The sequence below is a fragment of the Scyliorhinus torazame genome, chromosome 30 (assembly GCF_047496885.1).
Source record: "Scyliorhinus torazame isolate Kashiwa2021f chromosome 30, sScyTor2.1, whole genome shotgun sequence".
Taxonomy (NCBI): domain Eukaryota; kingdom Metazoa; phylum Chordata; class Chondrichthyes; order Carcharhiniformes; family Scyliorhinidae; genus Scyliorhinus; species Scyliorhinus torazame.
Window position 1 is genome coordinate 5,342,218 of NC_092736.1, and position 22,524 is coordinate 5,364,741.

General features: G+C 51.3%; 1 protein-coding gene across 1 annotated transcript in view; it reads right to left on the minus strand.

Moving 5' to 3' along the window:
* Nucleotides 1-7,768: 7,768 nt before the first annotated feature.
* The window catches only part of serinc4 (serine incorporator 4), a 48,472-nt gene continuing 33,716 nt past the window's right edge, over nt 7,769-22,524 (minus strand). The window contains exons 8-12 of the mRNA XM_072492701.1: nt 21,523-21,649; nt 14,317-14,389; nt 13,851-13,887; nt 10,972-11,116; nt 7,769-9,395 (exon numbers count right to left, since the gene is read on the minus strand). Coding sequence (XP_072348802.1) covers nt 9,230-9,395; nt 10,972-11,116; nt 13,851-13,887; nt 14,317-14,389; nt 21,523-21,649 — 548 coding nt within the window. The 3' untranslated portion in view covers nt 7,769-9,229. The remainder of the gene's footprint in view (nt 9,396-10,971; nt 11,117-13,850; nt 13,888-14,316; nt 14,390-21,522; nt 21,650-22,524) is intronic.

Here is a 22,524-nt window from a genome sequence, read left to right on the forward strand (position 1 = left end):
TGCCTCAGCTGCAGTCACACCCTCCTGTCCCTGGCTGCCTGGCGAATCAGAAGACTCTGGGCGGGATTCTCCGATTGCCGACGCTGAAATCGCATTTGGCGATTGGCCGGAGAATCCGTTTTTCCGCCGAAATTGGGTGGGGGGGGGCGGGCGCCGTTTTTATGGGCAGTACGCCGTTCGCCCTCCCCGATGCTCCACCCGCGATGGGCCGACTTTCCGACGGCATCGCTCGCGTGTGCTCACACCGATCAGGGACTTCGCGTGGCAGCTGCGGACTGTGTCCAGCGCTCCACAGTCGGGGGGGGGGGGGGGAGCTGTCCCACTGGCCGGGGAGGGGGGGGATCTTCGGTGGGGGCTGGAGGGACATGGTCCAGGGGTGGCAAGGGGGGTTACAGGGGGGGCACTATCTGGCAGGCTGGGTCCCCGCACGGCCATCGCAGGTCGTCAATGTGCGTATGCGCAGCCCTGGACCGGGCAATTCTCCATCCATATCTGCAGGTGAAGCTGGGGGCTGCTAGTCCCGCACCGGGCGGAGCAGGGTTGGGCGCCAACGTTTTGGTCGTAAGACTAGACACAAGCTCCGGACATAGCCTCGAAATCAGAGAATGCAGCACTCTCTGTCTTATGGGGTGTGATCACCTCCTGATACCAAGCATCCAGGTGATTCTTGGCCTCCCTGTTGTGTTGCAGTGTTCCCAGCTCAGCCTCCAGCCCATTGACCTCGAGCCAAAGCTCCTCAAGCCGCAAACACTTACTGAAGATGTTTTCTTTGCGGATCACACTGGTATCCAGGAGTGCCCACATGCTGCAGCTGTGACACCTCACCCGTCCTACCACACTTAGTGCTTCAATTCATTGCTTCATTATTTTATTGATCTATTTATTTTCTTTTATTAATCTTCATAATTATAAATCATTATTAATCTTATCACAAATTCCGGTACTATTTTAAATCCCGGGAATAGAATAGACTTGATCACTTACCCGATTCTCACCAAGTCCTCACCACTCCCCCGCACATCGAGCAGGAAGCAATTCCGACCGAGTGGAAACAGTGTTTTCACAAAACAAAGACTTTTGTGACAGTGATTTTAACAGGTTGAAAAATAACCTGATTTTCCAATTTCTTTCCAAACTGTGAGGGGCTGAGACTAACAACAGACAATCGGTTTCTAGCTCAGGAAAGTAAATTATTTTAAACTTAATTCTTTAGCGGTTGACACACAAACAGGTGGTGAACACGGTGTAGAAACAGACAGCTGTTTGTGTAAAACAGTGTATGTGTCTGTCAGCTTATCTGTGTCAAAGTATTTGTGCCTGTCTGCCTGTTTCAGTTTGTGTCTGTCTGTTTCAGTGTGTGTCTGCCTGTTTCTCTGTGTGTGTCTGCCTGTGTTTGTTTCAGTGTGTGTCTGCCTGTGTTTGTTTGTGTGTGTCTGCCTGTGTCAGTGTGTCTGTCTCCCTGTGAATGTGTTTCGATGTATCTGCCTGTCAGTATGTCTGTCTGCCTGTGTCAGTGTGTGTCTGCCTGTTTCTGTGTGTGTGTCTGCCTGTGTTTGTTTCAGTGTGTGTCTGCCTGTGTCAGTGTGTCTGTCTCCCTGTGAATGTGCTTCGATGTATCTGCCTGTCAGTATGTCTGTCTGCCTGTTTCAGTGTGTGTCAGTCTGTTTCAGTGTGTGCGCGACTGCCTGTGTCAGTCTGTTTCAGCGTGTGTCTGCCTGTTTCAGTGTGTGTCTGCCTGTTTCAGTGTGTGTCTGTCTCCCTGTGTCTGTCTGTTTCAGTGTGTGTGCATCTGCCTGTTTCAGCATGTGTCTGTCTGCCTGTGTCAGTCTGTTTCAGTGTATGTGTGTCTGTATGTTTCAGTGTGTGTGACTGCCTGTATCTGTCTGTTTCACTGTGTCTGTCTGCGTGTGTCTGTCTTTTCAATGTGGGTGTCTGCCTGCGCCTGTCTGTTTCACTGTGTCTGCCTGTGCCTGCCTTTTCAATGTGCGTGCCTGTCTGTGTCTCTCGTTTCAATGTGCGTGTCTGCCTGTGTCTGTTTCAGTGTGTGTCTGTCTGTTTCAGTGCGTGTCTGTCTGCTTCAGTATGTATGTCTGCCTGTCTCAATGTGTGTCTGTCTGTTTCAGTGTGTGTCTGTCTGCCTATGTCTGTCTGTTTCAGTGTGTATGTCTGTCTGCCCGTGTCAGTCTGCCTGTATGTCTCTGTTTCACTGTGTCTATCTGCCTGTGTCTGTCTTTTCAATGTGCGTGTGTGCCTGTGCCTGTCTGTTTCAGATTGTATGTCTGCCTGTGTCAGTCTGTTTCAGTGTGTGTGTCTGCCTGTTTCAGATTGTATGTCTACCTATGTCAGTCTGTTTCAGTGTGTGTGTCTGCCTGTGTCAGTCTGTTTCAGTGTGTGTGTCTGCCTGTTTCAGATTGTATGTCTGCCTGTGTCAGTGTGTGAGTGTCTGCCTGTTTCACTGTGTCTGTCTGCCTGTGTCAGTCTGTTTCAGTGTTTATGCCTGCTGGTCTGTCTATGTCAGTGTGTGTCTGTCTGTGTTTTTCACTGTGCCTGTTTATCAGCGTGTCGCCCTCTGTGCCTATCTCTGTGTCGGTGCCGATGACTAGTTTGTCATCTTGAACTGGGTGAATCCTTAAACGCGAAGGGTTCCCTAAACAATCTGCAGGCTTTGTCCCCCAGGTTTGGTGTTGCCGTGCCAACAGCAGCCCAGGGCACAGTGCGGTGTTCGAGTGTGGAGCGTTATTCTCACTCCAAGAGGCTGCAATAGGCTCCGGGTTATCCTCAGCCTCAAGCCAACCCAATGTCCAGACATTTGGGGAATGTGGAAGGTAGATCATTTCACAATTGAGCAGTTTAAAAAGTAACCAGCAGTGGCTTTTATTGGCAAATTGCGAATATTTATTCTCTGACGTCGATTTGTGTTACGTGGCAGAGGGGAAATCAATTACAGTGCCCCTCCCTGCGGAAAGCTGGAGATTCCCAGGAAATGTGAGGGGAGGAGCCAATACTGAAGCTCAGTTAGAGTCAACAGGAGACGGCAGCATGGTGGCACAGTGGTTAGCACAGCTGCCTCACGGCGCCGAGGTCCCAGGTTCGATCCCGGCTCTGGGTCACTGTCTGTGTGGAGTTTGCACCTTCTCCCCGTGTTTGCGTGGGTCTCACCCCCACAACCCAAAGATGTGCAGGGTAGGTGGATTGGCCACGCTAAATTGCCCCTTAATTGGAAAAAATGTAATTACCTATCTCGTGGATGGGGTTAGTTGCCAGTGTATGGGGGTCAGTTGCCAGTGTATGGGGGTCAGTTGCCAGTGTATGGGGTTCAGTTGCCAGTGTATAGGGGTCAGTTGCCAGTGTATGGGGTTCAGTTGCCAGTGTATAGGGGTCAGTTGCCAGTGTATGGGGGTCAGTTGCCAGTGTATGGGGGTCAGTTGCCAGTGTATGGGGGTCAGCTGCCAGTGTATGGGGGTCAGCTGCCAGTGTCTGGGGGTCAGCTGCCAGTGTCTGGGGGTCAGCTGCCAGTGTCTGGGGGTCAGTTGCCAGTGTCTGAGGGTCAGCTGCCAGTGTATGGGGGTCAGTTGCCAGTGTATGGGGGTCAGTTGCCAGTGTATGGGGGTCAGTTGCCAGTGTATGGGGGTCAGTTGCCAGTGTATGGGGGCCAGTTGCCAGTGTATGGGGGTCAGTTGCCAGTGTATGGGGGTCAGTTGCCAGTGTATAGGGGTCAGTTGCCAGTGTCTGGGGGTCAGTTGCCAGTGTATGGGGGTCAGTTGCCAGTGTATGGGGGTCAGTTGCCAGTGTATGGGGGTCAGTTGCCTGTGTATGGGGGTCAGTTGCCAGTGTATGGGGGTCAGTTGCCAGTGTATGGGGGTCAGTTGCCAGTGTATGGGGGTCAGTTGCCAGTGTATGGGGGTCAGTTGCCAGTGTATGGGGGTCAGTTGCCAGTGTATGGGGGTCAGTTGCCAGTGTATGGGTGTCAGCTGCCAGTGTATGGGGGTCGGTTGCCAGTGTATGGGGGTCAGTTGCCAGTGTATGGGGGTCAGTTGCCAGTGTATGGGGGTCAGTTGCCAGTGTATGGGGGTCAGTTGCCAGTGTATGTGGATCAGTTGCCAGTGTATGGGGTCAGTTGCCAGTGTATGGGGGTCAGTTGCCAGTGTATGGGGTCAGTTGCCAGTGTATGGGGGTCAGTTGCCTGTGTATAGGGGTCAGTTGCCAGTGTATGGGGGTCAGTAGCCAGTGTATGGGGGTCAGCTGCCTGTGTATGGGGGTCAGTTGCCAGTGTATGGGGGTCAGTTGCCAGTGTATAGGGGTCAGTTGCCAGTGTATGGGGGTCAGTAGCCAGTGTATGGGGTTCAGTTGCCAGTGTATAGGGGTCAGTTGCCAGTGTCTGGGGGTCAGTTGCCTGTGTATGGGGGTCATCTGCCAGTGTATGGGGGTCAGCTGCCAGTGTATGGGGGTCAGCTGCCAGTGTCTGGGGGTCAGCTGCCAGTGTCTGGGGGTCAGCTGCCAGTGTCTGGGGGTCAGTTGCCAGTGTCTGGGGGTCAGTTGCCAGTGTATGGGGGTCAGTTGCCAGTGTATGGGGGCCAGTTGCCAGTGTATGGGGGTCAGTTGCCAGTGTATGGGGGTCAGTTGCCAGTGTATAGGGGTCAGTTGCCAGTGTCTGGGGGTCAGTTGCCAGTGTATGGGGGTCAGTTGCCAGTGTATGGGGGTCAGTTGCCAGTGTATGGGGGTCAGTTGCCTGTGTATGGGGTCAGTTGCCAGTGTATGGGGGTCAGTTGCCAGTGTATGGGGGTCAGTTGCCAGTGTATGGGGGTCAGTTGCCAGTGTATGGGGGTCAGTTGCCAGTGTATGGGTGTCAGCTGCCAGTGTATGGGGGTCAGTTGCCAGTGTATGGGGGTCAGTTGCCAGTGTATGGGGGTCAGTTGCCAGTGTATGGGGGTCAGTTGCCAGTGTATGGGGGTCAGTTGCCAGTGTATGTGGATCAGTTGCCAGTGTATGGGGTCAGTTGCCAGTGTATGGGGGTCAGTTGCCAGTGTATGGGGTCAGTTGCCAGTGTATGGGGGTCAGTTGCCTGTGTATAGGGGTCAGTTGTCAGTGTATGGGGGTCAGTAGCCAGTGTATGGGGGTCAGCTGCCAGTGTATGGGGGTCAGTTGCCAGTGTATGGGGGTCAGTTGCCAGTGTATAGGGGTCAGTTGCCAGTGTATGGGGGTCAGTAGCCAGTGTATGGGGGTCAGTTGCCAGTGTATGGGGGTCAGTTGCCAGTGTCTGGGGGTCAGTTGCCTGTGTATGGGGGTCAGCTGCCAGTGTATGGGGGTCAGCTGCCAGTGTATGGGGGTCAGCTGCCAGTGTATGGGGGTCAGCTGCCAGTGTATGGGGATCAATTGCAAGTGTATGGGGGTCAGTTGCCAGTGTATGGGTGTCAGTTGCCAGTGTCTGGGGGTCAGTTGCCAGTGTATAGGGGTCAGTTACCAGTGTCTGGGGGTCAGTTGCCAGTGTATGGGTGTCAGTTGCCAGTGGATGGGGGTCAGTTGCCAGTGTATGGGGGTCAGTTGCCAGTGTATGGGGGTCCGTTGCCAGTGTATGGGGGTCCGTTGCCAGTGTATGGGGGTCAGTTGCCAGTGTCTAGGGGTCAGTTGCCTCTGTATGGGGGTCAGTTGCCTGTGTATGGGGGTCAGTTGCCAGTGTATGGGGGCCAGTTGCCAGTGTATGGGGGTCAGTTTCCAGTGTATGGGGGTCAGCTGCCAGTGAATGGGGGTCAGTTGCCAGTGTATAGGGGTCAGTAGCCAGTGTATGGGGGTCAGTTGCCAGTGTATAGGGGTCAGTAGCCAGTGTATGGGGGTCAGTTGCCAGTGTATGGGGGTCAGCTGCCAGTGTCTGGGGGTCAGCTGCCAGTGTCTGGGGGTCAGCTGCCAGTGTATGGGGGTCAGCTGCCAGTGTATGGGGGTCAGTTGCCAGTGTATGGGGGTCAGCTGCCAGTGAATGGGGGTCAGTTGCCAGTGTATAGGGGTCAGTAGCCAGTGTATGGGGGTCAGTTGCCAGTGTATAGGGGTCAGTTGCCAGTGTATGGGGGTCAGTTGCCAGTGTCTGGGGGTCAGCTGCCAGTGTATGGGGGTCAGTTGCCAGTGTATGGGGGTCAGTTGCCAGTGTATGGGGGTCAGTTGCCAGTGTATGGCGGTCAGTTGCCAGTGTATGGGGGTCAGTTGCCAGTGTATGGGGGTCAGCTGCCAGTGTATGGGGGTCAGTTGCCAGTGTATGGGGGTCAGTTGCCAGTGTATGGGGGTCAGTTGCCAGTGTATGGGGGTCAGCTGCCAGTGTATGGGGGTCAGTTGCCAGTGTATGGGGGTCAGTTGCCAGTGTATGGGGGTCAGCTGCCAGTGTATGGGGGTCAGTTGCCAGTGTATGGGGGTCAGCTGCCAGTGTCTGCGAGTCAGTTGCCAGTGTATGGGGGTCAGTTGCCAGTGTATGGGGGTCAGTTGCCAGTGTCTGGGGGTCAGCTGCCAGTGCATGGGGGTCAGCTGCCAGTGCATGGGGGTCAGCTGCCAGTGTATGGGGGTCAGTTGCCAGTGACTGGGAGTCAGTTGCCAGTGTATGGGGGTCAGCTGCCAGTGTATGGGGGTCAGTTGCCAGTGTATGGGGGTCAGTTGCCAGTGTAAGGGGGTCAGTTGCCAGTGAATGGTGGTCAGTTGCCAGTGTATGGGGGTCAGCTGCCAGTGTATGGGGGTCAGTTGCCAGTGTCTGGGGGTCAGTTGCCAGTGTATGGGGGTCAGTTGCCAGTGTATGGGGGTCAGTTGCCAGTGTATGGGGGTCAGTTGCCAGTGTATGGGGGTCAGCTGCCAGTGTATGGGGGTCAGCTGCCAGTGTATGGGGGTCAGTTGCCAGTGTATGGGGGTCAGTTGCCAGTGTATGGGGGTCAGCTGCCAATGTATGGGGGTCAGTTGCCAGTGTATGGGGGTCAGCTGCCAGTGTATGGGGGTCAGTTGCCAGTGTATGGGGGTCAGTTGCCAGTGTATGGGGGTCAGTTGCCAGTGTATGGGGGTCAGTTGCCAGTGTATGGGGGTCAGCTGCCAGTGTATGGGGGTCAGTTGCCAGTGTATGGGGGTCAGTTGCCAGTGTATGGGGGTCAGTTGCCAGTGTATGGGGGTCAGTTGCCAGTGTATGGGGGTCAGTTGCCAGTGTATGGGGGTCCGTTGACAGTGTATGGGGGTCCGTTGCCAGTGTATGGGGGTCAGCTGCCAGTGTCTGGGGGTCAGTTGCCTGTGTATGGGGGTCAGTTGCCAGTGTCTGGGGGTCAGTTGCCTGTGTATGGGGGCCAGTTGCCAGTGTATGGGGGTCAGCTGCCAGTGTATGGGGGTCAGTTGCCAGTGTATAGGGGTCAGCTGCCAGTGTATGGGGGTCAGCTGCCAGTGTATGGGGGTCAGTTGCCAGTGTCTGGGGGTCAGTTGCCTGTGTATGGGGGCCAGTTGCCAGTGTATGGGGGTCAGTTGCCAGTATATGGGGGTCAGTTGCCAGTGTATGGGGGTCAGTTGCCAGTGTATAGGGGTCAGTTGCCAGTGTATGGGGGTCAGCTGCCAGTGTATGGGGGTCAGGAATATGCAGGAATAGACTCCACTGTGAAATAGAACAAATCTGATAAATAACCAAATTTGACAAATATAAAGCCTATTTGAATCAGTGTCAATGAAAAAATGAGAACAACATTGATGAATGGAAGGTGGGAGAGGGATAGTCAGCTGCAGTGATCTGAGCCCGTGTTGAATAATGTGAAATACACAAAACTGATGCAGCAGGTTTATCGAACTTGACAATGTTCAATTCATTGAACTCTCCCAGAGAATGTGTCCAGATGGGAGAGCTCTCCTTAAGGACATCTAATTGACTGGGTTCCCCTGGAAACACAGAGCGCCGTCACCCATCACCCGTTGTCTGGATTTGTAATGTCGAATGATTCCAGCGATGTTTGGAATGTCGTGTCGGGATACTGTATCGGAGTCCAAGCTGCTGGATCTTATGATGAACCATCAAAGTGATGGGGGCATCGGACAGCGAGGGTCCAGGGCCAACATCTCCACAGATTCCGCAAATCCCTAACTCTATCACAAATTCCCATTGTTGTCTCCTTGTTGCCCTGAGGACAGGCCTGTAGCTTTCATAGCACGATAGCTCCAGATGGAGACCACTCATATCTGTGCTGGCTCTTTGTAAGAGCTGTCCAGTGAATTCTGTAGTTTTTTTCTCCTTTAAGTGTTTATCCAGTTCCCTTTTGAAAGTTCCTATCGAACCTGATTCCACTCCCCCTTTCAGACAGCACCTTCCACAACACCCCAATCGCCGCGTAAAACATGTTTCCTCGTCGCATCTCTGGTTCTTTTGCTAAGCTCCTTAAACCAGACTTCCTCTGGTTAATAGTAATACCAAGCCTCATAGCTTTAAATTGAGGGGAGATAGATACAGGACAGATGTCAGAGGTAGGTTCTTTACTCAGAGAGTAGTAAGGGCGTGGAATGCCCTGCCTGCAACAGTAGTGGACTCGCAAACACTAAGGGCATTTAAATGGTCATTGGATAGACATATGGACGATAAGGGAATAGTGTAGATGGGCTTTAGAGTGGTTTCACAGGTCGGCGCAACATCGAGGGCCGAAGGGCCTGTACTGCGCTGTAATGTTCTATGTTCTATGTCCTGCCTGTACCTCCTTATTTACTCCATCCAAACCCTTCGGAACGTCCTTTTCCCTGTTGTGTGTGTACAAGTTGTTCAGTTGCTTCACAGGACGTGTAGGGTTAACACACACACACACACACACACACACACAGGGGACTGCAGTCACATGGAGGGCAGGCAGGATGAGAAGGGTAACAATTTCCCTTCGCTCGCCGATACTGATCAGCTGTTGGGGTTTTTTGTGCTACAATCCAGCTGATTTTTCTGGGTTTATGGTTTTGCTCCCGGCTCACCGAATGTCAGAATTTGGTCTCAGCTCGTCCTGGTGGGATTTGAACTCTCTGAGTTTCTCGACCAGTAACAGAGTCACAAGGCCTTCGTACCCGTTTCTACGGGAGAGCCAGCTGCTCTTTGCGATCTAAAGGTTCATTTCCAATCTGCCTCTCCGGGTCGTGTTGTGTGGCCCATGTCACCTGCTCGCCCGCAGGGAGAATCCGCGAGTTGACGCTCCCCGATTACTGGAAGATTCCGCCCGCCTCACTGTTGCCGCTAAAAGCGCTCAGTCCCGGTGAGCGGCTATTTCACATGGACCGAACGCCGCCTTTCACTGTCCACACAGCAGGGGGGAGCCAGGAGGATGAGCAGGTACAGCAGCAGGCACAGCCAACAGGAACAACTCTTCACCCAGAACGTCGACCAGCTGCCCTGTGAAAACACTGTCTCCAGGGTTGCAGATTCATAACTGGAGAGGGACAGGGAGAGAGACAGAAAGAGAGTCAGAGACAGCAGAGGGAGAGGGGGAGTGAGCGAGAAGAGCAAGATAGAGAGCAGAGAGAGTATTAACAGTGAAACAAGCCACCGAGGAAATCAGAAATGCTCCATAAACTGTTTCAAAATGTTACATAGAATCATAGAATTTACAGTGCAGAAGGAGACCATTCGGCCCATCGAGTCTGCACCGACCCTTGGAAAGAGCACCCAACACCCTATCCCCATAACCTAGTAACCCCACCTAACAGTTTTGGACACTAAGGGCAATTTAGCATGGCCAATCCACCTAACACATCTTTGGATTGTGGGAGGAAACCGGAGCACCCGGAGGAAACCCACGCACACACTGGGAGAACGTGCAGACTCCGCACAGACAGTGACCCAAGCCAGGAATCGAACTTGGGACCCTGGAGCTGTGAAGCAACTGTGCTAACCACTGTGCCACGGCGCTACAGCGTTACGGTGAGGTATTGACCTAGACCTTTGACAAAGGGTCATCTGGACTCGAAACGTCAGCTCTTTTCTCTCCCTACAGATGCTGCCAAACCTGCTGAGATTTTCCAGCATTTTCTCTTTGGTTTCAGATTCCAGCGTCCGCAGTAATTTGCTTTTATTCATTGACCTGGTCTGTCAGTGTCTGGTTTACACACTAAAAATGAAGAACAGGCACTGACCCCATCCACCCACCCCGGAGGAATTGATGAAATCTACACCCCACAAACAGGCCATTTGAAAATGAAATGAAAATCGCTTATTGTCACAAGTAGGCTTCAAATGAAGTTACTGTGAAAAGCCCCTAGTCGCCACATTCCGGCACCTGTTCGGGGAGGCTGGTGCGGGAATTGAACCCGTGCTGCTGGCCTGCCTGGGTCTGCTTTCAAAGCCAGCGATTTAGCCCAGTGTGCTAAACCAGCCCCATTTGCTCCAAGTATAGGCGATGGTCTCGGAGCGGCTCGTTATGTCCCACATAAACTTCGTCCCAAACCTACTTTCACCAAACTTTCTCAACATCTCCGAATCCTCCCCCCCCCCCCCCCCCCCCCCGCCCCCCCCCGACCCTTCGTGATCCCCCCAGCTGCCCCTTTATTTATTCCCCTCAACCATTCCCTGCGGGAGTGAGTTCCACATTCTCCACACTCCCCGAGAGGTTTCTCCTGATCTTTCAGTTGGATTTAACAGTGACCGTCTTACACTGGTGGCTCCGAGATCTGCTCCCCCTCACTCACTACACTGGGTGTTCCCTTGCTGAAACTTTCCCTCTCTTTGACTCTGACTCTCACTGGTACAGTCCCACCGTCTGGCTCCGCTCCCGAATCTCTCACAAGTGTCTAGACTCTAAGGGCACAGACTGGGAGGGTAGACAGGCGACTGCTACCCTACACAACTCTAATGGAGGTGCACACACATCCCCCACCGGACTCACTGCGCTACAGCTGTGTCCTGGGCCCGAGGGCACTGAGGACAAGTGCAGAGTCCCCTGCCTGACCCAGTACCACAACAGTGACCCCTTCAACACTTGGACTGAACTGTTTCCAGATTCAACTTACTTGAACCAGTTGGTCAATGTCATCATGACGTAGAGGGAGGCGAGAAAGAAGACAAAATGGAAGCAGGAGTAACTATACGTGACTTGCTCCCTCTCGTTGTGGATCACTTTCTGACCTCCGGTCTTCTCCACGTCATACTTGGGCACTGGAGGTCACACCAAAATTCAATTCAGGCAAGGAGACAAACACATGAATCTCCGGTATATACAGTGCACAGCTTTCTGGGGGAACACAACACTGAATAAACATTTATTTTAAAAAATAATTTAGAGTACCCAATTATTTTTTCCAATTAAGGGGCAATTTAGCGTGGCCAATCCACCTAGCCTGCACATCTTTGGGTTGTGGGGGTGAGACCCACGCAGACACGGGGAGAATGTGCAAACTCCACACGGACAGTGACCCAGAGCCGGGATCGAACCTGGGACCTCGGTGCCGTGAGGCAGCTGTGCCACCGTGCCGCCTTACTTAAGAAGCATTTCTAGCGCATATTACATAGGACCCACAGGAACTGTCCCTCAGTGAGAGTCGGCACCTTCAGGAACTGTGTCCCAGCGAGAGTCAGCACCTACAGGAACTGTATCCCAGCGAGTGTCAGCACCTACAGGAACTGTATCCCAGCGAGTGTCAGCACCTTCAGGAACTGTCCCCCAATGAGAGTCAGCACCTACAGGAACTGTGTCCCAGCGAGTGCCAGCACCTTCAGAAACTGTCCCCCAATGAGAGTCAGCACCTTCAGGAACTGTCCTCCAGTGAGAGTCAGCACCTTCAGGAACTGTGTCCCAGTGAGAGTCAGCACCTTCAGCAACTATGTCCCAGTGAGAGTCAGCACCTTCAGCAACTGTGTCCCAGTGAGAGTCAGCACCTTCAGGAACTGTGTCCCAGTGAGAGTCAGCACCTTCAGAAACTGTGTCCCAGTGAGAGTCAGCACCTCCAGGAACTGTGTCCCAGCAAGAGTCAGCACCTTCAGGAATTGTGTCCCAGTGAGAGTCAGCACCTTCAGGAACTGTCCCCCAGGGAGAGTCAGCACCTTCAGGAACTGTCCCCCAGTGAGAGTCAGCACCTTCAGGAACTGTCTCCCAGTGAGAGTCAGCACCTTCAGGAACTGTCTCCCAGTGAGAGTCAGCACCTTCAGGAACTGTCCCCCAGTGAGAGTCAGCACCTTCAGGAACTGTGTCTCAGTGAGAGTCAGCACCTTCAGATACTGTCCCCCAGTGAGAGTCAGCACCTTCAGGAACTGACCCCCAGTGAGAGTCAGCACCTTCAGGAACTGTCTCCCAGTGAGATTCAGCACCTTCAGGAACTGTTCCCCAGTGAGAGTCAGCACCTTCAGGAACTGTCTCCAGGGAGAGTCAGCACCTTCAGGAACTGTGTCCCAGTGAGAGTCAGCACCTTCAGGAACTGTCCCCCAGTGAGAGTCAGCACCTTCAGGAACTGTCCCCCAGTGAGAGTCAGCACCTTCAGATACTGTCCCCCAGTGAGAGTCAGCACCTTCAGGAACTGTCCCCCAGTGAGAGTCAGCACCTTCAGGAACTGTCTCCCAGTGAGAGTCAGCACCTTCAGGAACTGTCCCCTAGTGAGAGTCAGCACCTTCAGGAACTGTCTCCAGGGAGAGTCAGCACCTTCAGGAACTGTCTCCCAGTGAGACCCAGCACCTTCAGGAACTGTCCCCCAGTGAGAGTCAGCAGCTTCAGATACTGTCCCCCAGTGAGAGTCAGCACCTTCAGATACTGTCCCCCAGTGAGAGTCAGCACCTTCAGGAACTGTCCCCCAGTGAGAGTCAGTACCTTCAGTGACGGTCTCCCAGTGAGATTCAGCACCTTCAGGAACTGTCCCCCAGTGAGAGTCAGCACCTTCAGGAACTGTCTCCAGTGAGAGTCAGCACCTTCAGGAACTGTGTCCCAGTGAGAGTCAGCACCTTCAGGAACTGTGTCCCAGTGAGAGTCAGCACCTTCAGGAACTGTGTCCCAGTGAGAGTCAGCACCTTCAGATACTGTCCCCCAGTGAGAGTCAGCACCTTCAGGAACTGTCCCCCAGTGAGAGTCAGCACCTTCAGGAACTGTCTCCCAGTGAGAGTCAGCACCTTCAGGAACTGTCCCCCAGTGAGAGTCAGCACCTTCAGGAACTGTCTCTAGGGAGAGTCAGCACCTTCAGGAACTGTCTCCCAGTGAGAGTCAGCACCTTCAGGAACTGTGTCCCAGTGAGAGTCAGCACCTTCAGGAACTGTGTCCCAGTGAGAGTCAGCACCTTCAGGAACTGTGTCCCAGTGAGAGTCAGCACCTTCAGGAACTGTGTCCCAGTGAGAGTCAGCACCTTCAGGAACTGTCTCCCAGTGAGAGTCAGCACCTTCAGGAACTGTCTCCCAGTGAGAGTCAGCACCTTCAGGAACTGTCCCCCAGTGAGAGTCAGCACCTTCAGGAACTGTGTCTCAGTGAGAGTCAGCACCTTCAGGAACTGTGTCTCAGTGAGAGTCAGCACCTTCAGGAACTGACCCCCAGTGAGAGTCAGCACCTTCAGGAACTGTCTCCAGGGGGAGTCAGCACCTTCAGGAACTGTGTCCCAGTGAGAGTCAGCACCTTCAGGAACTGTGTCCCAGTGAGAGTCAGCACCTTCAGGAACTGTGTCCCAGTGAGAGTCAGCACCTTCAGATACTGTCCCCCAGTGAGAGTCAGCACCTTCAGGAACTGTCCCCCAGTGAGAGTCAGCACCTTCAGGAACTGTCTCCCAGTGAGAGTCAGCACCTTCAGGAACTGTCCCCCAGTGAGAGTCAGCACCTTCAGGAACTGTCTCCAGGGAGAGTCAGCACCTTCAGGAACTGTCTCCCAGTGAGACCCAGTCAGCACAATTGAGATAAACTCGATTGAAATTCTGTCCCTTACCTTCCTCATCGAGACAGCAGAAGCAACAGGAAGCTTTCTGTAACAGACAAGAGTGACATTGTGGGTGTGTGTAAAACCCAAGTGAAGGGAGAGAGACATGGCAATGTGGAAAGTGTCGAGATAAAATAAAAGCAGATTGGAGAAGAGACGAATATTGTGAGAATGAACTGAAAAATGTTCCGAAAATAAGAAACATTTGGAATGTTGCAGAACGATTTGCAGAAAACGCTTTGAAACTGGGATTTATTAAATAGTTTTTCGGCACAGGGTTCCGGGTAACAGACCAAGGTGGTAGATAGAATAAAGAAACCAGTCATCCATGATCTAAATGAATGCTGGAACAGACTCGAGGGGCAGAATGGCCTCCTGCTGTTCTAATGAGCATCCAGAGAAGTCGAGTGATGGAGGGATGAATAATCGCGGAGGACTGGGGTGAGGCAGGGTTAACAAGAGAGTAATTACTGACCTTGAACTCATATCTGTAAACTCGGAACATCCAGGTTGGTCCAAACACCTTGGCTAGGTAAGATGCTTCATTACTACCCAGGGGGCATTGAGAGGGTGAGAGACAGCCAATCAGATTGATTGAAAGGAGAGTAACGATTGGGTAATTATTGCAGAACAATCACACTGACAGCAAAAAATATTTGATTCCAATCACAATAACGTTCTTCACTTTCGCACCATTTTACCAGCTGACAGGAAACACTTAAAGGTTACACAAGAAACGCTGAAATAGGGCAGTCGCTCTTAGTCAGGATTTGTTTACTGAATTAGAAATTAAATTTACCACATCTGGATTCTCCGCTAACCACAGGGAACGAGCGGTTGACATTGGTCACAGCACCAGGCTGCAACTGGCAATGGCTGTACCCTTCACTCATCACTCCGTGTGGTGTAGGTGCACCCACCGTGCTGTCAGGGAGGGAGTTTCCAGGATTGTGACCCAGCGACAGTGAAGGAACGGCCGATATATTTCCAAGTCGGAATGGTGGGTGGGTTGGCGGGGAACCTCCAGGCGATGGATTCGTGAAGGGAAGATCATGCCTGACTAATCTTATTGAATTTTCTGAAGAAGTGACTAAAGTAGTGGACATGGATGTCGTTTATATCGACTTCCAGAAGACATTTGATAAAGTTCCACACAAGAGGCTGTTCACTAAAGTGGAAGCCCATGGAGTTGAGGGCAAATTATTGACATGGGTAGGAATTGGTTGAGTGACAGGCGACAGAGAGCGAGGATAATGGGTAATTACTCTAATTGGCAGGAGGTGACTAGTGATGTACCACAGGGATCTGTGTTGGGGCCTCAATTATTCACAGTATTCATTAATGACTTGGATGATAGCATAGAAAATCATATGTACAAATTTACCAATGATACAAAGTTAGGCAGCATTGCAGACAGCCGAGATGACAGCAGAAAAATACAAGGAGGTGTTAACAGGCTAGGCGAATGGGCAAAATTGTGGCAGATGGAATTGAATGCAAGTGTGAGGTTATCCGTTTTGAACCAAAAAAGGATAGAGCAGAGTACTTTCTGAATGGAAAGGGGTTAGGCACACTGGATGTCCAAAGAGACTTGGGGGGTTTAGGTGCATAAATCCTTAAAATGTCAGGAACAAGAGCAGCAAGTAATCAATAAGGCTAATGGAATGCTGGCCTTTATATCTATAGGATTATATAAAGACACAGGGGTTAAGCTGCAGCTTTACAAAACCCTGGTTAGACCGCACTCGGAGTCACTGGGAGCAGTTCTGGGCATCACACCTTAGGAAGGAGGATATTTTGACCTTGGAGGGAGAGCAACAGAAGTTTATTAAAATGATAACTGGATTACAAGGGTTGAGTTATGAGGAGGGATCACACAAATTAGGCCTGTTTTCATTAGAATTTAGATGGTTAAGGGGTGACCTGATCAAAGTCTTCAACATCCTAACTGGAAAAAACAGGGTAGATAAAGATAAACTATTTCTACCGGTTGGAGATTCTAAAATAGGGGGCAGTGTCTAAAAACTAGGGCTGGATTCAGGGGAGATGTTTGGAAGAACAGCTTCACTCAAAGGGTGGTAGAGATTGGGAACTCTCTCCCACAAACAGCAGCTGAAGCTGGATCAGTTGTTGATTTTAAATCTGAGATAGATTTTTGTTAAGCAAAGATATTAAGGGATATGTGCCATAAGAACCTAAGAAGTAGGAGCAGGAGTAGGCCATCTGGCCCCTCGAGCCTGCTCCGCCATTCAATGAGATCATGGCTGATCTTTCTGTGGACTCAGCTCCACTTACCCGCCCGCTCACCGTAACCCTTAATTCCTTTACTGCTCAAAAATCTATCTATCTTTGCCTTAAAAACAGTCAACGAGGTAGCCTCAACTGCTTCACTGGGCAGGGAATTCCACAGATTCACAACCCTTTGGGTGAAGAGGTTCCTCCTCAACTCGGTCCTAATTCTGCTCCCCTTTATTTTGAGGCTATGCCCCCTAGTTCTAGTTTCACCACCAGTGGAAACAACCTCCCTGTTTCTATCTTAACTATTCCCTTCATAATCTTATATGTTCCTATAAGATTTCCCCCCACATTCTTCGAAATTCCAATGAATATAGTCCCAGTCTACTCAGTCTCTCCTCATAAGCCAATCCTCTCAACTCCGGAATCAACCGAGTGAATCTCCTCTGCACACCCTCCAGTGCCAGTACGTCCTTTCTCAAGTAAGGAGACCAAAACTGTACACAGTGCCCAGGTGTGGCCTCACCAGCACCCTATACAGCTGCAACATAACCTCCCTGCTTTTAAACTCCACCCCTCTAACAAGAAAGGACAAAATTCCATTTGCCTTCTTAATTACCTGCAAACCAACTTTTTGCGATTCATGCACAAGGACACCCAGGTCTCTCTGCACAGCAGCATGCTGAAATTTTTTACTATTTAAATAATAGTCCAATTTGCTGTTATTCCTACCAAATAATGGATGACCTCACATTTATAAACATTGCACTCCATCTGTCAGACCCTAGCCCATTCACTGAAACTATCTATATCCCTCTGCAGACTTTCAGTGACCTCTGCACGCTTGGCTCTACCAGTCATTTTAGTGTCATCTGTGAACTTTGACACATTACAGGACAGCACGGTGGCGCAGTGGGTTAGCACAGCTGCCTCACGGTGCCGAGGTCCCAGGTTCAATCCCGGCTCTGGGTCACTGTCCGTGTGGAGTTTGCACATTCTCCCCGTGTCTGCCCCACAACTGTTTCACCCCCACAACCCAAAGATGTGCAGGCTACGTGGATTGGCCGCGCTAAATTGCCCCTTAATTGGAAAAAATGAATTGGGTACTCTAAATTTTTTTTTCTTAAACTTTGACACATTACACTTGGTCCCCAACTCCAGATCATTTGTGTAAATTGTGAACAATTGCAGACCCAATGCTGCACACCACTAGCCACCCAGAAAAACATCCATCCATCCACACTCTTTGCTTTCTGCCAATTAATCAATCCTCTATCCATGCTAATATATGACCTAAAAGCAGGTTTATGGAGTTAGGTCACAGATCAGCCATGATCTGATTATATGGCAGACAGACTCGAGGGGCTGAATGGCATGGACTACTCCTATTGCGAGGGATGCAGTTAGTGTCCCTGCTGATTTTACCTGCAGGAAGTGCTGCCATCTCCAGCTCCTCCAAGACCGAGTCAGGGAACTGGAGCTGGAGTTGGAAGAACTTCGGATCATTCGGGAGGCAGAAGGGGGTCATAGATAGCAGCTTTAGGGAATTAGTTACACCAAAGATTGGAGATAGATGGGTAACTGTAAGAGGGACTGGGAAGAAGCAGTCAGTGCAGGGATCCCCTGCGGTCGTTCCCCTGAGAAACAAGTATACCGCTTTGGATACTTGTGGGGGGGGGGCTTACCAGGGGTAAGCCATGGGGTACGGGCCTCTGGCACGGAGTCTGTCCCTGTTGCTCAGAAGGGAAGGGGGGAGAGGAGCAGAGCATTAGTAATTGGGGACTCTATAGTCAGGGGCACAGATAGGAGATTTTGTGGGAGCGTGAGAGACTCACGTTTGGTATGTTGCCTCCCAGGTGCAAGGGTACGTGATGTCTCGGATCGTGTTTTCCGGGTACTTGGGGGGAGGGGGAGCAGCCCCAAGTCGTGGTCCACATTGGCACTAACGACATAGGTAGGAAAGGGGACAAGGATGTCAGGCAGGCTTTCAGGCAGCTAGGATGGAAGCTCAGAACTAGAACAAACAGAGTTGTTATCTCTAGGTTGTTGCCCGTGCCACGTGATAGTGAGATGAGGAATAGGGAGAGAGAGCATTTAAACACGTGGCTACAGGGATGGTGCAGGCGGGAGGGATTCAGATTTCTGGATAACTGGGGCTCTTTCTGGGGAAGGTGGGACCTCTACAGACAGGATGGTCTACATCTGAACCTGAGGGGCACAAATATCCTGGGGGGGGAGATTTGTTAGTGCTCTTTGGGGGGGTTTAAACTAATGCAGCAGGGGCATGGGAACCTGGATTGTAGTTTTAGGGTAAGGGAGAATGAGAGTATAGAGGTTAGGAGCACAGATTTGACGTCGCAGGAGGGGGCCAGTGTTCAGGTAGGTGGTTTGAAGTGTGTCTACTTCAATGCCAGGAGTATACGAAACAAGGTAGGGGAACTGGCACCATGGGTTGGTACCTGGGACTTCGATGTTGTGGCCATTTCGGAGACATGGATAGAGCAGGGACAGGAATGGATGTTGCAGGTTCCGGGGTTTAGGTGTTTTAGTAAGCTCAGAGAAGGAGGCAAAAGAGGGGGAGGTGTGGCGCTGCTAGTCAAGAGCAGTATTACGGTGGCGGAGAGGATGCTAGATGGGGACTCTTCTTCCGAGGTAGTATGGGCTGAAGTTAGAAACAGGAAAGGAGAGGTCACCCTGTTGGGAGTTTTTTATAGGCCTCCTAATAGTTCTAGGGATGTAGAGGAAAGGATGGCGAAGATGATTCTGGATAAAAGCGAAAGTAACAGGGTAGTTATTATGGGAGACTTTAACTTTCCAAATATTGACTGGAAAAGATATAGTTTGAGTACAATAGATGGGTCGTTTTTTGTACAGTGTGTGCAGGAGGGTTTCCTGAAACAATATGTTGACAGGCCAACAAGAGGCGAGGCCACGTTGGATTTGGTTTTGGGTAATGAACCAGGCCAGGTGTTGGATTTGGAGGTAGGAGAGCACTTTGGGGACAGTGACCACAATTCGGTGACGTTTACGTTAATGATGGAAAGGGATAAGTATACACCGCAGGGCAAGAGTTATAGCTGGGGGAAGGGCAATTATGATGCCATTAGACGTGACTTGGGGGGGATAAGGTGGAGAAGTAGGCTGCAAGTGTTGGGCACACTGGATAAGTGGGGCTTGTTCAAGGATCAGCTACTGCGTGTTCTTGATAAGTATGTACCGGTCAGGCAGGGAGGAAGGCGTCGAGCGAGGGAACCGTGGTTTACCAAGGAAGTGGAATCTCTTGTTAAGAGGAAGAAGGAGGCCTATGTGAAGATGAGGTGTGAAGTTTCAGTTGGGGCGATGGATAGTTACAAGGTAGCGAGGAAGGATCTAAAGAGAGAGCTAAGACGAGCAAGGAGGGGACATGAGAAGTATTTGGCAGGAAGGATCAAGGAAAACCCAAAAGCTTTCTATAGGTATGTCAGGAATAAGCGAATGACTAGGGAAAGAGTAGGACCAGTCAAGGACAGGGATGGGAAATTGTGTGTGGAGTCTGAAGAGATAGGCGAGATACTAAATGAATATTTTTCGTCAGTATTCACTCAGGAAAAAGATAATGTTGTGGAGGAGAATGCTGAGCCCCAGGCTAATAGAATAGATGGCATTGAGGTACGTAGGGAAGAGGTGTTGGCATTTCTGGACAGGCTTAAAATAGATAAGTCCCCGGGACCTGATGGGATTTATCCTAGGATTCTCTGGGAGGCCAGGGAAGAGATTGCTGGACCTTTGGCTTTGATTTTTATGGCATCATTGGCTACAGGAATAGTGCCAGAGGACTGGAGGACAGCAAATGTGGTCCCTTTGTTCAAAAAGGGGAGCAGAGACAACCCCGGCAACTATAGACCGGTGAGCCTCACGTCTGTAGTGGGTAAAGTCTTGGAGGGGATTATAAGAGACAAGATTTATAATCATCTAGATAGGAATAATATGATCAGGGATAGTCAGCATGGTTTTGTGAAGGGTAGGTCATGTCTCACAAACCTTATTGAGTTCTTTGAGAAGGTGACTGAACAGGTAGACGAGGGTAGAACAGTTGATGTGGTGTATATGGATTTCAGCAAAGCGTTTGATAAGGTTCCCCACGGTAGGCTATTGCAGAAAATACGGAGGCTGGGGATTGAGGGTGATTTAGAGATGTGGATCAGAAATTGGCTAGCTGAAAGAAGGCAGAGGGTGGTGGTTGATGGGAAATGTTCAGAATGGAGTACAGTCACAAGTGGAGTACCACAAGGATCTGTTCTGGGGCCGTTGCTGTTTGTCATTTTTATCAATGACCTAGAGGAAGGCGCAGAAGGGTGGGTGAGTAAATTTGCAGACGATACTAAAGTCGGTGGTGTTGTCGATAGTGTGGAAGGATGTAGCAGGTTACAGAGGGATATAGATAAGCTGCAGAGCTGGGCTGAGAGGTGGCAAATGGAGTTTAATGTAGAGAAGTGTGAGGTGATTCACTTTGGAAGGAATAACAGGAATGCGGAATATTTGGCTAATGGTAAAGTTCTTGAAAGTGTGGATGAGCAGAGGGATCTAGGTGTCCATGTACATAGATCCCTGAAAGTTGCCACCCAGGTTGATAGGGTTGTGAAGAAGGCCTATGGAGTGTTGGCCTTTATTGGTAGAGGGATTGAGTTCCGGAGTAGGGAGGTCATGTTGCAGCTGTACAGAACTCTGGTACGGCCGCATTTGGAGTATTGCGTGCAGTTCTGGTCACCGCATTATAGGAAGGACGTGGAGGCTTTGGAGCGGGTGCAGAGGAGATTTACCAGGATGTTGCCTGGTATGGAGGGAAAATCTTATGAGGAAAGGCTGACGGACTTGAGGTTGTTTTCGTTGGAGAGAAGAAGGTTAAGAGGAGACTTAATAGAGGCATACAAAATGATCAGGGGGTTGGATAGGGTGGACAGTGAGAGCCTTCTCCCACAGATGGAAATGGCTGGCACGAGGGGACATAACTTTAAGCTGAGGGGTAATAGATATAGGACAGAGGTCAGAGGTAGGTTCTTTACGCAAAGAGTAGTGAGGCCGTGGAATGCCCTACCTGCTACAGTAGTGAACTCGCCAACATTGAGGGCATTTAAAAGTTTATTGGATAAACATATGGATGATAATGGCATAGTGTAGGTTAGATGGCTTTTGTTTCGGTGCAACATCGTGGGCCGAAGGGCCTGTACTGCGCTGTATCGTTCTATGTTCTATGTTCTATTCCTATGGTGGTCCCAGGTATCTGCTGCTCCTGACGTTCTAGATGGTAGAAGTCGTGGGTTTGGAAGGTGCTGTCTGAGGAGCCTTGGTGAGTTACGGCAGTGCGTGTAGATGGTCCACACGGCTGCCCCTGTGTGTCGGTGGTGGAGGGAGTGAATGTTTAAAGGAGAATGTGGAGATTAATCAATTCATTCACAAGAAGACTCACCAAGCAAAGAGGACGCAGCAATACATGATGACAGCTCCGATGATTGCAACAATCTTTCCCTCTTTCTGAACTCCATCGTCACTGACATTGGGGAGACAGATACTGATGTTCTGACCCTGAAATTCCACTGAGAAAATGTGAGAACATTACTCTGCACTCATTCACAAAAACATGTGCAAAGCGATCTCCTGTGTGACCCACTCGGTTTCACACCCATCTGATTACAGGGTGCACACCCCACCCAGTACCGGCTCAAGGCTGACGCGTCCTGTGATGAGGGGGTGACGCACTGTCAAAGATGCCCCCTGATTTTAAACAAATACTCTCTCTGCCCTCTCTGTAAAAGATCCCGTGACACTATTTTGAAGAACAGCAGAGTCTCCTGACCCTAACCCGAACAGCACTCCTTCAGCAAACATCATCAGAAACAGATTAGCTCTGAGACCTTGCTGTGCACAAAATGGCTGTGCTAGTCACCTACATAATATCAGTTACTACACTTTAAATTAATTAATTATCCATGATTGAACCTCTCCCCATGTCCCACCCCACCCCATGCCCCACCCCCTCACCATGCCCCACCCCCTCCCCCGTGTCCCACCCCCTTCCCCGTGCCCCACCCCCTCCCCCGTGTCCCACCCCCTCCCCCGTGTCCCACCCCCTTCCCCGTGTCCCACCCCCTCCCCCGTGTCCCACCCCCTCCCCCGTGTCCCACCCCCTCCCCCATGTCCCACCCTCCCTCCCCCATGTCCCACCCTCCCTCCCCCATGTCCCACCCCCTCCCCATGTCCCACTCCCTCCCCATGTCCCACCCCTTCCCCATGTCCCACCCTCCTTCCCCATGCCCCACCCTCCTTCCCCATGCCCCACCCTCCTTCCCCATGCCCCACCCCCTCCCCATGTCCCACCCCTTCCCCATGCCCCATCCCCTTCCCCATGTCCCACCCTCCTTCCCCATGTCCCACCCCCTCCTCATGTCCCACCCCTTTCCCATGCCCAATC